The sequence below is a fragment of the Mustela lutreola genome, chromosome 10, assembly GCF_030435805.1.
Source record: "Mustela lutreola isolate mMusLut2 chromosome 10, mMusLut2.pri, whole genome shotgun sequence".
Lineage (NCBI taxonomy): Eukaryota > Metazoa > Chordata > Mammalia > Carnivora > Mustelidae > Mustela > Mustela lutreola.
This window is the reverse complement of record NC_081299.1, coordinates 40802764-40819028: the sequence shown is the minus strand read 5'-3', so window position 1 is coordinate 40819028 and position 16265 is coordinate 40802764. Positions and strand designations below refer to the sequence as shown.

Here is a 16265-nt window from a genome sequence, read left to right as displayed (position 1 = left end):
TTAAAGAGCAAGAAAACCAAAGTAGCTCTTCCTAATTTAAAAGTAAAACAAATTTCTGCTGTTCCTCTTGCCTGATGAAAATTCTCCACAATTTGTCCTATTTACTTCTTCTCTTTCCTCCCCAGTTTTTGAAAGCTCTATTGCCCTTGCTGACTGCTCGGGATTTCTCCATTAAAAACAAAACAAAAAGCCAAATTGGCAATATAACAATAGCTTTGCTTATCTCCTCTCTTCTATGTACCAGGCATGGTGCTAGGCTCTGTTCATGTGCTACCCATCTCATCTTCAAACTATTTCTGTGAAACTCTTGTTACCATTCTCATTTTAAAGATAAGGTAAATGAGACTTAGAGGTTAAATGAGAGTAAGTTAGTAAGTGGTAGAACTGAATTCAAACCTTCATTTATCTGACCAAAATCTAAGTCCTATAGTCCAAGATTTAAACTTAATTCTTCCCAGCTACAGAGCCCATAAGTATTGTGATCTTCCTTCTTTTCAAACAGGCCTCTGATTATGTTTCTAGATCTGAATCTCTCCCCTAAAGTCTTTCCTATTTCCCTCAAGACTAGTCTCTGCTTTCAGAGGGACATAGTTTAAAAAACCAAGTGAAACAAAACAATTTCTTACTTTCCTAGCTAGTGTATGATAGCTAGTGTGGGTAGATAGATAGTTAGTGTGGGTACTAAGTCATACAGTCAGAGTGGGGAGTAGATGGCTAATATGGAAGAGAGAGAATTTCAATAATAAATTTGGTGACCTTGTAGGAGGATTTTGGAACCTTTATTCTATAAAATACTATCTGAATTATAGTTATGAAAATTACTTTTGTGTATTAAATTGCCTAATTATCAAACTGAAGATGACATAGAGTCTAATGGCCTCATTCTTTCAAAGGCTATGCAGTCCATCCTGTTCCCCCCTGCTGTCTCAATGATCCTTTAGGTGGTGACACAGTGTATTATGAGGAAGGAATAGAAATTAAACCTGACACTTAAGTAGGCCTGCTTTTTGTCTGTCTCTCTGTGATGGTGATTAAAATCTATAAGCTTTTGTTAAAAATCAGGCCTGTTAGGGGCGCCTGGGTGGCTCAGTGGGTTAAAGCCTCTGCCCTCGGCTCAGGTCATGATCCCAGGGTCCTGGGATCGAGCCCCACATCCGGTTCTCTGCTCCATTTGATGTTCAATTCTAATAACTAATTTCTTAATGATTAGAAATAGAGCCTATAATATAGATGACATTGATAGCCATGAGTCAGAGGAGATACAGGTTCCCAAACCCTTTTTATTCCCCTTTCATGTAACTGTCTGCTAAGGCTTTCATTGGCCTCTTAAGAGGGCCTGATACCAGAAAGAGAAAATTCACTTTTCTTCCTATATAATTTGTTTGACTATGATTAAAAACCAAAATAAGTTAGGAAAACAGTTCTGTAGTGGAACTCTTTGGCTTCTGGTAAGGAAAACAGTTCTGTTGTGGAACTCTTTGGCTTCTGGTAAAGTCCTCACTCTGGCCACTCACCCTTGCCACTTGGTCCAGATTCTTAAGTGGTTTATTATTGAAAGTAGCAGGATCTTTTTAGCAGAGCTCCCTGCCTCCCTTGCTCCCTTCTTTCTTCCCTCTTTTCCTCCCCTCCACTTCTCCCCATGCCCCCACCCCCATCTTCCTCTGGAATACCTGTGTATGTTCCTCTGATGGGCAGAATGCTATAACTAGAAAGTCAATCTGGCATTTTCTGATATTAAGTACTAGGATATTTAAGAGTTAGAATAGTATGCATCCTAAACACAGCATGTCATCCTGGAATAGCAGAAGGACCTTAATTGAAAAACTGGTGAATTCCAAATAATGCCTATAGTTTACAGTTTTGTACCAGTGTTAATTCCTTAGTTTTAATAGATGTACCGTGATTATATGAGGTACTAACATTAGAGGAACCTGGGTGAAGGATATATGAGAACTCTATGTATTATCTTTACAACTGTTGTAGAAATCTAAAATTACGTCAATACAAAAAGTTAAAACAGGGTGTATCTGTACTAGTAGCAAAATAATGAAGAAAAGAGATGAATGCCACCAAAGTCAGGGTAGTAATCACCTCTACAGAGGGGGGATGAAGACTTACCAAGTGTTGGCAGTTTCTTGAAAGGTGATAACAAAGGAGTTCATTTGATAGTTACTTGTTAAACCATATGTGTTTCATATACTATATTGAATGGCTATTATATTACCCAATAAAAGACTAGAAAATGGTATGTGTCATTTAGTTTAATAAGATTGCAAATCATTAGGGGAAGCATTAATTCCTAATGCCTTGTATTTCTTTCCTTTTTTTTTTTTTAAAGATTTTATTTATTTATTTGACAGAGAGATCACAAGTAGGCGTGGGGTGGGGGGGAAGCAGGCTCCCTGCTGAGCAGAGAGCCTGATGTGAGGCTCTATCCCAAGACTCTGAGATCATGACCTGAGCTGAAGGCAGAGGCCCCGCCCACTGAGCCACCCAGGTGCCCCAATGCCTTGTATTTCTTAATTAAGATTTTGTAAAGAATATTTTCTTTGGTGTGGCCATGAGGTTTCAGCTATGAAATATCGCCTCTCTTAAGTCATGATTTTGTGCAATTTGTTTAGGTAGAAACATTGAAGCACAACGATCCTTTTGCTCCTGGTGGAACAGTTGTTGTTGCAGCGAGTGATTCAGGTAAGGAGATAATTGATCAGTTTATTTGAATAGTAAGTGTTACCCTTTTCTTTAAGCTTCTTTTTCTGGTTTCCAAATATAATTGTCCTACTTACTTACCTAAGGCTGTAAAATTATTGCGTAGGTACAGCAAGTTGTAATCTACCAGTAATGATAGCAGTTGTTGGCATATCACTCTCTAATTTTCTTATCATTTATTTATCTCGTTAATTATTCATGTTAAAGATCTTACGAGAGGGGAGTGGGAGACAGGTTTCCAGTTATAGAATGAATAAATCATGGGAATGAAATGTACAGTATGGGAAATACAGTCAATGGTCTTATAAATTTGTGTTGTATGGGGACAGATGGTAGCTATGCTCATGGGAAGCTTATGTATAAACTTGTCACATCACTATGTTGTACACCTGAAACAAATGTAACATTGTGTCTCAGCTATACTTCATTAAAAAAAAAAATCTTACTAGAATATGTACTCTAGCCAGTAAAGCCAATAAAAATTTTTTTTCCTTGTTAAAAGGCAGTGTTTGGCATTTTGACAGTCAGCAATGATTCTTACAGATCTTGGCCTAAACTTATAGATTGCTTCTAGTAGGTAATAATGATAGCTGTACAAGTAGTGGGTGAGATCTTTTAATAACACAGAGAAAATTGAAATGTTACTCTAGCATCCAGTCTTTAGGCTTTATTTATGGCAGTTAATTTTCCATTTATCCTTTTAAGTAATATTTCCATTTTAAAGATCAGAATACTGAGGACAGGAACTTTAAGTAACTTGATAAGATTATACAATTTACTAGATTTGAACCAGTTGAAACTGAAATTCAAACCAAAGTCTGACAGAGTCTAAAAGCTTCTGTAACTTTCTCACTATCCATTTAAAAATAAAACAGACCAGCTATTGTGTGGGAGAGCAGGGAATCAGAGGGAAGCAGACTCAAACATGTGAATACCTCAGGTTATCATGCTGATAACAGGATTCCTTATTTTTCCAGATGTAAATAGGGTGAGTTATTCAGTACACAAATTTGCTGATATGATAAGTTGAGGATTATGAGCATAGAGAATGATTTGTAGAAATGCCCTAACAATTTAAATGTCTGGTATTGTACAAATTAAAACAAGATGAGATTTAGCAGTGTGAGTTTTTTTTTCAGGTTGAAATTTAACTTCCAATATGAGTAACAAAAGGAATTGAGTAAAAAAAGCAGATATGTAGAAAACCAGATTTAATGTAGTGCTGGGTATTGATTTAATCCAAAACTTAGAATTAACAGCAAATAAGATTTCTAAAAGGCTTATTGTAGTAACAGTGGTTAAATTAATATAGTTTTAAAATACATGTACTTTTTTTAGACTCTCATTATTGAGCTGATGAATTAATATATAGCTAAGGATATTGTATGATTAGAAAGGGTAAGCTAAGAAAATAAAATGAAAAGTTAAAATATTTTTACAGGTGACCCTTGAACAATATGGGGGTTAGGGATGCTGTCCCTCCCCCAACATGCTGTTGCTTATCTGCGTATAACCGTTGATTCCCCAAAACCTTTACTAATATCCTGATGTTGACTGGCAGCCTTACCAATAATGTAAATAGTCAGTTAACACATATTTTGTATGTTATATGTATTCTTACAATAAAGTAAGCTAGAGAAAACAGTATTGAGAAAATCATAAGGAAAATACATTGACAATACAGTGCTGCATTTATTGAGAAAAATCTGCATATAAATGACTCCACACACTCCATACCCATGTTGTTCGAGGGTCAACTGTAATTAACTCTTGACTGGAATGCTAAGTGCCATGGAAATTCATTAAAGCTGCACAAATTTAAAGGAAAGGGAGATCACCTCCATTTAGGGTAAGTCATGAATGGTTTCAAAGCAGAAGATAGCTTTTGTTGTGTAACCATCACAAATCTAGTTTATCTACTTTTTCTTTTTTTGCTTGGACATTCCAAGAAAGTCCAATGTCATGAGGGTTTTCCCTGTGTTTTCTTCTTCTAAAAGTTTTATAGCTTTAGGTCTTGCATTTAGTTCTTTGATGCATTTTGAGTTAATTTTTATATTTGTTGTAAAGTAAGAGTCCAACTTCATTCTTTTAAGAGTGTATTTTCAGTTTTCCCACACCATTTGTTGAAAGGACTTGACCTTTCCCCATTGAATGGTCTTGGCATCCTTGTAGAAAATCATTTGTCTATATACACAAGGGTTTATTTCTGGACTCTCTCTTCAGTTCTGCTGGTGTAAATGTCTGTCTTTGTGCCAGTACCATACTGTTTGATTACTGTAACTTTGTAATAAGTTTTGAAATCAGTAAGTTTGATACCTATAACTTTGTTACTCTTTTTCAAAATTGTTTTGGCTGTTCTCATTCCCTTGATATTCCATTTGAATGTTAGTGTGAATTTTCTATTTCTGCAAAAAAATGTCATTGGGATTTTGATAGGGATTGCTTTGAATCTGTAGATTGCTTTGGTTAGTATTAACGTCTTAACATTTTCCAATCCATGAAGTGTGTTGTCTTTCCATTTAATTGTATCTTCTTTCATTTCTTTCTGAATGTTTTATAGTTGTCAGCTTACATGCCTTCCTTGGTTAAGTTAATTCTTGAGTATTTTATTCTTTTTCATGCTATTTTCAGTGAAATTGTTACCTTAATTTCCTTTTCAGATTGTTCATTGTTATATATAGACATGCTACAGATTTTTGTGCCTTGATTTTGTATCCTGCTACTTTGCTGTTTATTCTAAACAGGTTTTTTTTTTTTGTGGTATTTTATGGTTTTCTACATGTGAGATCATGTTGTATGCAACAGAGATAATTTTACTTCTTTCAGTTTGGATGCCTTTTTTTTTTTTCCTTGCCTAGTTGCACTGGGTAGAACTTCTGTGGTGAATTGGAGTAGTGAAAGTGGGTGTCATTGTCTTGTTACAGACTTTAGAGAAAAAATTTCAGTCTCTCACCATTGAACAGAATGTTCACTGTTGGCTTTTCATCTGTGGCCTTGATTATGTTGAAGTAGTTTTTTCTTTTTCTAGTTTGCTGAGTGTTTTTATCATGAAAGATTGTTGAATTTTGTCACTTTTTCTGCTTCAATTAAGAGGATCATGTGGGTTTTTTCCTTTATTCTATTAATGGAATGTATTATATTGATTGATTTTCATATGTTGAACCATCCTTATATACAAATGAGAATCTGTATCTTCCTAGTCTGCCATTTAGCTAATGTCTTGATTTGAATGAGAATCTTAGAACCAAAAACTCTCTTAAAAAATATTTATTTACTTGAAGGAGAGAAATGTACATGCACAAGTTGGTGGAGGGCCAGAGGGAGAAAATGTTCAGGGAGACTCCCTGCTGAGTGGAGCCCAATGTGGGACTCAATCTCATGACCCTGAGATCATGATCCAAAACCAAGAGTCAGTCACTCAGCCAACTGGGACACCCAGGCACTCCCCCAAAACTCTTTTTAGTTGGGATGGTCTACATATTACTTGTGTCTGAGGACGACTTATACAGATCTTCCACAGATTCAGAATACCAGAGATCTGAACATTCTTTTTCATTTTTTTTTTAAAGCCACACACATAAGGTCATTAAAACTTCATTTTTGCATTTTCCCTCATTTAATCTTTACAGTGGTTATAGAGATAGGTACTATTCGTTCTCATTTTAAGGATGAGGAAAATGAGACTTAGGTCAAGCATTTTGCCCACGGCTATAGTAATTGTTGCCATGCTCAGTGTCCAATCCATGTCTTATTTCAGAGCTCATTCTGTTAGTCACTCTGTTAATGGTGCCTTTGCCTTATCTTCTCATCCAATCCTGATAATGTAAAAACGGTAGTAAGGTGATGCCACAGATTTTTTTTCTGTCAGACTTAACATTGCTGCCTTTGTTAGAGCTGGAAAGAATCTTACACATGCTATGGGCCAGAGTTTTCATATTATTTTTCACAAAACTAGCTTCCAGAGAGGTTTCAGAGAGTTGGCAAATTATTGTTTCATGTTTAAGTATCTTTGAATTTTTAAAAACTGCAACAATTTAATTAAATGTATGCATTCATAAATGTTCCAAACCATGTTAACATGATAGTGCATTGGTGCTTTAAAGTACTATCAGGTTAAGTGGTTTTTGTGCAGACCTCTGGATAAAAATTATTTTAAATTACTCAGATTGCAAGCCTCTTGTTTAGAAATGCATGTAACTGGGGGTGCTTGGGTGGCTCAGTGGGTTAAAAAACAGTGGGTTAGAAATGCATATAACTACTTCTTTGGGTGAATTGTTTGTCAAATAGAGCAATTAAAACCAGCCTCAGAAGTAAGCTCAACTCCTGACTATAAACATTTGTGTTAATCAAAATTGCTTTGTTTTCACTGTCATTGTGGTAAGTAAATGATATAAATTTGAACACAGAATGATTTTAGAGTTGGGGTGCCTAGGTGGCTCATTCAGGCAGCTGGCTCTTGGTTTCAGCTCAGGGCATGCTCTCAGGGTCTTGGGATCAAGCCCCTTGTTGGGTTTCACATCTGCTTGAGGATTCTCTCTCTTCCTCTGCCCCTCTCCCAAGTGCTCTCTCTCTCAAATAAATAGATAAATCTTAAAATGATTTTAGTGTTAATTTTTAAAGTCCCACTTACTTCTTTCATATATTGGAATTTCATTTAAGATTTGAAAACTATCATCAAGCCTGATTTCCTAATATATGAAAGGAAAAGCTAAGCTCCAGAGCCGCTACCAGTTTGCATCTCAATCCATGCCCATTGATTTTCCTTTGTGTTATCCTGCCTCTTTACTTACCTACTATGTAAGTGAAAAAAAAGAAAAAGAAAAAGAAATTCTTGGGAATGCAAAATTCATAAAGGGTACTGAGAGCATAGGGAATATAATCAGATGAAAAATGTTAAAAACATAAAGCATTTTAGTAAGAAACTTATAGAAAATCCATGAAAGACTCTTGGGGGTTGCCAGAGATAATTCCAGATTTCAGCCTTACTCTGCTCTTATTTCAACAACAACAAAAATAATTAGGAAAGAAGTGAGTTATTTGAAACAATCACAAGCAGTAACTTTGGAAATCATCAAGTATAGTAGCCTTTTGGCCCAAGAACCCCTTTACGTTTTTAAAAATGAATGAAGACCCTCAAAGAGCTTTTGTTTGTATGGGTTATATCTGTCAGTATTTACCTTATCAGTATTTACCATATTAGAAATTGAAACTAAAAGTTTTTTAATTCATTTAAAAGCAGTGATAAGGGGCGCCTGGGTGGCTCAGTCTTTAAGCGTCTGCCTTTGGCTTAGGTCATGATTGCAGCGTCCTGGGATCGAGCACCACATCCGGCTGCCTGCTCTGCGGGAAGCCTGCTTCTCCCTCTCCCGCTTTTCCTGCTTGTGTTTCCTTTCTCACGGTTTCTCTCTCTGTCCAATAAAGAAATAAAATCTTAAAAAAAAAAAGAGCAAAGATAATAAACCCATTATATATTAACATAAATAACATATTTCTTTAAGAAAAATAACTCCAAACAAAAAAATAGTGACAAGTGCACATTGTTCATACATTTTTGCTAAGCTCTTTAAATATGTGCCTTAACAGAAGGTAGCTGAATTCTCATATATACTGCTGTTGCACTGTATTGTTTTGCTTGAAGTACAAATGTAGTACAGATGTAGCTGGAAAAAGGAGAAATATTTCAATAACCTTTTTAGGTAATTGTGGATATTTATTTTTGATACTATACCATTTTTCAACATATATTAGTTTCTTTAAAGTTACTTACAATGTGGTACATGAAACCGTTACCAGTGACCTTTTCATGCTCTCTTACATTAAAATCCATTGGTTTTTCTTGGACTATGAATGAATTTTTTACCTATGTCTTACTTTGTAATTTGCATTGATCATTTGGGAAGTACTGGTTCACTGAGTTAGGCGTATCTTCCAAATGCTGATACAATTCATTATAAATATTTTTAAAATTATATTTATTAATATCACCGTCCATCTTACCAGAGTCTTGTGTTGATACAATGTTAGGATTATGGGGCAGTTACAGCTTTCCAAGATTCCAGTTTTTACTTGAAAGCTTGAATTTTTATCACCTGCAACAAATACTGTCAGTTGTTTTCTTTAAAGTGACAATCTGACTGTTTGTTTTGGAGGAAATGTTGCCAAATACCCAAATCTGAGTAACCATTGTTTATCTGATATTTCTTTCAATAAAAAGGGCACCCCATGAAAAAAGCAGCTAGTTCCACTTGTTTCGTCTACCATTATGCAAGTTCTTTTCCTCCAGATAACTATCAAACTTTACTACTCAGCAGAAGCGGTTTGTATGTTATTTCCCATTTTGTTACTCAGAATTTTAAAAAGATGTATACCTAGAGGCACCTGGGTGGCTCAGTCGGTTAAGCATCCAACTGTTGGTTTTGGCTCAGATCGTGATCCTCAGGGTCTGAGCCCAACTCTAACGCTTAGGGCAATCTGCTTGAGATTATCTCTCCTTCTGCCCTTCCCATTTGTGTTCTCTCTCTCTAAAATAAATGAATAAATCTTAAAAAAAAATGTGTTCCTAAGGGTTATGAGTTATTAAAACTAATAATTTTTATTGATTCATCAAGGACAGAAATTTTAAAGCACAACTGGCCTTTTTTCCCCCTGCAAGTTTGTGGTGGTGAAAAATACACTGTTTACCAACCAATTTGGTGCTACTGCCTTGATTCACTATAAGACACTAGCAGTTTTATCTACATTGTTGCAAATATTAGCATGTTAAGAAATATAAATAACAGCTTAATATTTGGAAGATAGTTTTGACTTTTCAAAAGGTCAGAAGAGGTCGTGGTGACCTCTGGGGTCCCTGGACCATACCTTGAGAACTTCTGATCTATTATGAACTAGATTTTCCCTGTTGCCCTGGTTTCTGATTCCTCAGGACAGCTTGCTCCCAGGAGGTATCTGGGACAGATATCTCCCTTTATTCAAAACAGGAGCAAGAGAATAATCTTAATGTCCTGGAGAAAAACTGAAGAATGGTGGCTATCTTTTTAGTTACAATTAGCCTACATAACAAACAGAAGAAGAGCCTTCTGCTCTTCTCACAGTACACACTTTTTATTGTGGTGGTGTCCAGTTCTGTGCCTTCACCTTCAGCCTGTTTCCTAATGACTTCTAGGTTTAGTCTTCCAGTGTTGAACTCTCTCCTGAACCTCCAGTACCTTCAAGTTACCTGCTGGATATTTCCCCTTAGCTCAGTGGTGAGCTAAGGGGAAATAATTTCCATTAAAATGGAAATAATCATCTTTTCCAATTATTCTGTCCTTTAAAGTATTAGTATATCTACTTTCTGTACTATTGATACTATTAGCCAATTGTCTTAGACTTCTCTGCCATTCCTCACCTCCAGTAAATTGCCAAGTCCTGTTGTTTTACCCCCAAATAGACCCTGATTGTTCCTCCTTATACTCAGTTTTGTTTAGACCCTCATTTTGTTTTATCTGGACTGTGATATTAAGTTGCCTTCATTCTCTTTACCTGCCAAATTGTGATCTACATGACTGCCAGAATTGTCTTTCATAACATTTGGTCATGTTACTAACCATAAATCTGAGTCGCTATCCCTGTGTTCCACACATATGTATGCATAAATTTTTAGTTATATATATTAGTTACTGTAATGTTTAATATATTATCTATATTGTATTTATATGTATATATCATAATGGTCTTTTACTTAATGTGTCACAGGTATATGTCTGAAAGTAAAGTTGTCCACCTTACGAAATAGAAAGCAGTACTAAACATCTTCTGAACAACCCATCCCTGTTAATAGTGTTCCCATCTACTTAGTTGCCCAAGCAGAGATTTTTTGGGTCATCCTAAGCTGTATCCCTACTTTTCCACCCCAGAGCTTCTGGGACATAGCAGAGTCTCAAGAGTTGAATGCTGAAGAAATGAATAAATGATTTGTCTCAAATCTGCTACATTATCATAAGATTTTTAATTAAATGGAAGCATAAACAGTCTAGAGAGAGGTTGTCATTATTAGCACATGGTTGCTTGAAGCCAAAAGCCTGAACTTTAAGATAAAGTTGCTAATTCCTTAGGTTTTCTTAGTCTCTATTTCCTAAACAATAAAATGAGGTTAATAATCATACTTCATGGATTTGTTGGATATATTAAATGAGATTATGTATGTTAAAATATTTATTGTGGTACCTATCACAGTTAAATAGTAGCTGCTGTTACTACTACTACTACTGTTTTTTAGTTTAATGGTTCCTAAATCCTGATTAATGTTACTTGTAATATACTCTTTAGTAGTTCCAAATCAAGTAGGGATATAAGAGAGAGAATGAGAATGAGAATGAAAATGATCATTGTTGCCAACTCTTCCTGGAAAGGATTCTTTCCAGTCTAAGGTGATTTTCTCTTCTTTTCAGTTTTTAAATCCTTTGTTTCTGAAATGAAAGATGGACTCTTGTTTCAGTTCTTTTTAAGTTAAGCAGTTTTCTCTATGTGTGTTGGTTTTTAATATATTTATTTAGTTTACTAAAAATAAAATCCCAACATCTGGAAACGACTGAGACTCAGAGAGGTGCCATTACCCACCCCCCCCAAGGTCACAACCAGGACTTTTGCCCTCTTTACTCATAACTCCTGTATCCCTCTTCTTTTTCCCCAAGAAATAGTGTTTATCCAGGGGGGGTGGGAGAAAGAAGAAGAAGATTAATCTCACAGGAGAAATACAAGCTTTCAAAATAAACTAAAAACCTGAGAGTAAATTTTTGTTCTTAAATGTTAACAGCAAGACAGAAGAAAGAGAAATTAAGGAGTCAATGCTATTTACAGTTGCTCCCCAAACCATAAGATACCTAGGAATAAACCTAACCAAAGAGGCAAAAAATCTATACTCCAAAAACTATAAAGTACTCATGAAAGAAATTGAGGAAGACACAAAGAAATGGAAAAACGTTCCATGCTCATGGATTGAAAGAACAAATATTGTGAAAATCTACACATTTAATGCAATCCCTATCAATATACCATCAATTTTTTTCCGAAGAAATGGAACAAATAATCCTAAAATTTACATAGAACTAGAAAAGACCCCGAATAACCGGAGGAATGTCGAAAAAGAAAACAAAAGTTGGTGGCATCACAATTCCAGACTTCAAGCTCTATTACAAAGCTGTAATCATCAAGGCAATATGGTACTGGCACAAAAACAGACACACAGATCAATGAACAGAATAGAGGGCCCAGAAAGACCCTAAATTCTATGGTCAACTAATCTTCGACAAAGCAGGAAAGAACGTCCAATGGAAAAAAGACAGTCTCTTCAACATATGGTGCTGGGAAAATTGGTCAGCCACATGCAGAAAAATGAAATTGGACCATTTCCATATACCACACACAAAAATAGACTCAAAATGGATGGAAGACCTCAATGTGAGACAGGAATCCATCAAAATCCTTGAGGAGAACCCAAGCAGCAAACTCTTCTGACCTCAGCTGCAGTAACTTCTTCCTACAAACATTGCCAAAGATAAGGGAAGCAAGGGCAAAAATGAACTATTAGGACTTCATCAAGATCAAAAGCTTTTGCATGCAAAGCAAACAGTCAACAAAATTAAAAGACAGCTGACAGAATGGGAGAAGATAATTCGCAAATGACGTATCAGGGAAGGGCTAGTATCCAAAATCTATAAAAACTTATCAAACTCAACACCCAGAGAACAAATAATCCAGTCAAGAAATGGACAGAAGACAAGAACAGACATTTTGCAAAGAGGACATCCACATGGCCAACATGAAAAAGTGCTCCACATCACTGGGCATCAGGGAAATACAAATTAAAACCACATTGAGATACCACCTCACACTAACCAGAATGGCTAAAATTAACAAGTCCAGAAATGACAGATGTTGGCGAGGATGTGGAGAAAGGGGAACCCTCCAGCACTGTTGGTAGGAATGCAAGCTGGTGCAGCCACTCTGGAAAACAGTGTGGAGGTTCCTCAAAAAGGAAAATAGTTTTCCTTTTTGGAAAAGTTGAGAATAGAGCTACCTTACGAGCAATTGTGCTACTGGGTATTTACCCCAAAGATACAAATGTAGTGATCTGAAGGGGCACGTGCACCCAAATGTTTATAGCAGCAATGTCCACAATAGCCAAACTATGGAATACTATGCAGCCATCAAAAGAAATTAAATCTTGCCATTTGCAGTGATATGGATGGAGCTAGAGGGTGGTATGCTGAGTGAAGTAAGTTGATCAGAGAAAGACAGTTACCGTATGATCTCTCTGATATAAGGAATTTGAGAGGCAGGGCAAGGGGCTGTGGGGGGTAGGGAAGAAAAAAAAAAACACAAGATGGGATTGAGAGGGAGACAAACCAAAAGACTCCTTAATCTCACAAAACAAACTGAGGGTCGCTGGGGGTTAAGGGGGGGTAGGGATAGAGTGGCTGGGTTATGGACATTGGGGAGGGTGTGTGCTATGGTGAGTGCTGTGAAATGTGTAAGCCTGATGATTCATAGACCTGTACCCCTGGGGCAAATAATACATTGTATGTTAATAAAAATAATTAAAAAGAAAAAAATGATAAATCGCTCCTGCTTCTGAAATTAGGTGATTATGATAGAAGGACATCAGATATTTTTAATACTTTGACTCACAGTAGGGTATTTTTAGCATTTTTATTCTTTGTGAGTAGACACGTTGCAGACTAAAAAAAAAAAATGCCAAATAAAGCAAATGCGAGTTACGCAGTTTCTACATATACTTTATTTTGTCTTGTAAAAGTTATTTTTCTACTTCATTATAGATGAGATTAGTTTTGGTGCCAGAAGATTTTTTGCTTGGATTATATTATTAACTTTACTAACTTCTAACTGAGGAAATGCAGAATCCTTCCAACTCTTAATTAAAGCTTTATAACATCCTAAGGATTCAGAGGGGAACTTGTGGTCTCCCCAGAGCATCTTTGACTCTAGAGGTAGTAAAATGCCAAGCAGGTCTTCATTTTTACAGGCAGTGACTCTGGCTAAGCATGCAGATATTTATATGTTTTATTATTCTTAGCCGCTGCCTTCTTTCATGTTTCTTCTCTAATTTTCTCTGTTTCCACAAACCGTAGGCCATGATTGTCTCTTCTAGGCCACTTATTTTTTTCCTGGAAAAATATGTGTGCATGAGCAGGTGTGTATTTGTTTTATTTGTGTATAGTGTGTATATTTCTTTCTCTTCTCTCACCTCCTTTCTGTCCACAAGAAAGTAAAACCCTTTTTGGTAAGTCTTCTTGGCCTCTTTCATGTAAACCTAGCTGTTGCTTTTCCTTTACTCTCTTTGAACTTTAATACTTACTGTATAGCAGTTGTATAAATATGTATCACTGAGGTAAGCTATGAGTTCCTTGAAGGTAGGTGTTGTGTCTTACTCTCCTCTAATTCCCTAGTACCTAGCGTTGATGTTTAGTAAATGTGAGTGGATGAGTGGGTCAGTGGGTGAGTGAGTGAGTGAATGGGAGTGAATGGGAGACCAGCTTGAGAAAATGGATTCTTTGTTAATGACCAGTGCTTCAGATTATTGATGAGTATCTTTTAAAGGTTTTCTGTGAGTTTGAACTTGATTATCTGATGGCTTATGAATAGGTCATGGAGGAAAAAAACTTTCTTCCTTTTCCCAGGATTTTCTGGTTGGATACTTGTTCTTGGCTATTATCTGGTTTCCTTTATTTCTTGTTGGTCATCTGGTTATTGCTAAGAAGTATTATGATATCTGTTTGGAAGATCCTTAATAAGCAGACAGCATATGTCCACCTTTTCTCTCAATATTTTCAAAGAATATGAGCATATCCTATTTACCAGACAATTTTTTGGCCTTTGGAGATACAGTAGTGAACAAAGCAAAGTTCTTGTCTTTATAGGGTTTATATGGGAAAGATAAGCAGTAAACAAATATGTAATATGTCAAGCACTGGTGAAGGCTATGAATTAAATCAGGTTAAGGGGATAAACAGTAATATGCCTAAAATGTGGCTTTAAAGGAAAAAAATACCAGGAAAAAAGCTGTTAAAGAGGCATGCTAAAAAATTAATTAGGGTTATTTCTGACAGTGAAATTATAGATTTTTAAAATTGTGCTTTTATCTAATTTTCTGAAGTCTTCATTGCCTTTATTCTTGGGGAGGAGAGGGTGCCATTGAGATCACATTTGCTTTAAAACCTTATTCTGATGGTGCATAGTCCCTTGTGATCAAAAGGAAGAAAACCATCTACTGATTCCTCTGAATATTTCTGGAAATCCTCAGCACATGGTCTGGTTCATACTCCATGAGTCCTTCCAGTCTCTGGACAGGCCTCTACTTTGTATCAGTATGGTCAATATCTGAGGAGGTTGTTGCCAAAGTCTTAATTCCCCAATTTGGGCAAAAGTGCTTTGTAATTTATTCAGGACACATTTCCCAGTGTTTATACTGGTGCTGAATAAGTCATTTATTCTGATGAAGAAAGTGTAGAAAAACTCCAGTAAAAGTACAAGTAGCATATTCTTTGTATATAAATGTCATGTATTTCATTAATGTTTTTCATAGTGTATACTTCACAGCATTTCAGTCAAACTTGACCTAACTTAACACTGTTGCCATGAGTGTTACGACTTACTGTGAGAGCGGTGGCAGAGAAAAAGCATGAAGCAGAATTTTTAGTTCCTCCTGTGAAAGGAGCAAACTTCTCTTCCCTCAGCACCTTTCTACCAGTCAGGAGAGCATCTGTACCCTGGCTGGGCCTCAGCACAGAGCAGGAGAAAGGAAGGAAAGCCTGAAACAACACCCATGACTAGGCTGTGGGACTTAGATATGTAGTTATAAAAAAGCATCTTTTATGGCTAAAGCTGTAGAATTTCCTGTAACTCTGGACTTTTCAACATCCTCTTCAGGCTCAGAGTTGTTGGGCTGTCTCTAAAGGACTAATTTGCATTATGTTTCTTCATAGCCTCTTTACCTGCTTCCTCCACCTCATGACTGTCTTAGTGACAGAGCAAGCAAAACTAATATATACCTTCTTGCCCCTCTTCAGTTTTTGTCCATGGTATACTGATTTTTAGGTAAAGGCACTCTTTACATATTTAAATGGGTATATGGGCACACTTTTGTTTTAAAACTGGTTTGATGTAAAGATGAAGATTTGAAGAACAAGGAAAAATTTTCAGTTCCTCTTTGTTCTTTCTGACCCTATCTCTTGCAGTTCTCTTTCCCTTTCTTCCTTTGTTTCTATTTTCCTATATCAAGTAACAATTCCTGTAAACATTTTTTGTTTATTGGTAGCCTTTATGCCTGAATAGGTGAAACCTATCTCAAAGTAGATCCCTTCATTCCAGCCAAAAATGTTAATCCATTTGGTAAGTGCAGCGTGATAGAAGAGATAACTTATCTTGTCCGGAGCAGGTTAAAAAATTACTTTTGCAACTACTGTTCCTTCTGCCTGGAATATCTTTATCTTCCCCACCTGGATCTGTTCCTTATTTAAAAGACCTAGCTCAAATGGAGTAGTTTCTTTGACACTTTT

At 36.2% G+C, this 16265-nt stretch overlaps 1 protein-coding gene across 4 annotated transcripts in view; it reads left to right on the top strand.

Moving 5' to 3' along the window:
* The window catches only part of EPS15 (epidermal growth factor receptor pathway substrate 15), a 144486-nt gene that overhangs the window by 118261 nt on the left and 9960 nt on the right, over positions 1–16265 (top strand). For all 4 annotated transcript variants that reach the window (XM_059138093.1, XM_059138092.1, XM_059138091.1 and 1 more), the window contains one exon: positions 2622–2691. In XM_059138093.1, coding sequence (XP_058994076.1) covers positions 2622–2691 — 70 coding nt within the window. The remainder of the gene's footprint in view (positions 1–2621; positions 2692–16265) is intronic.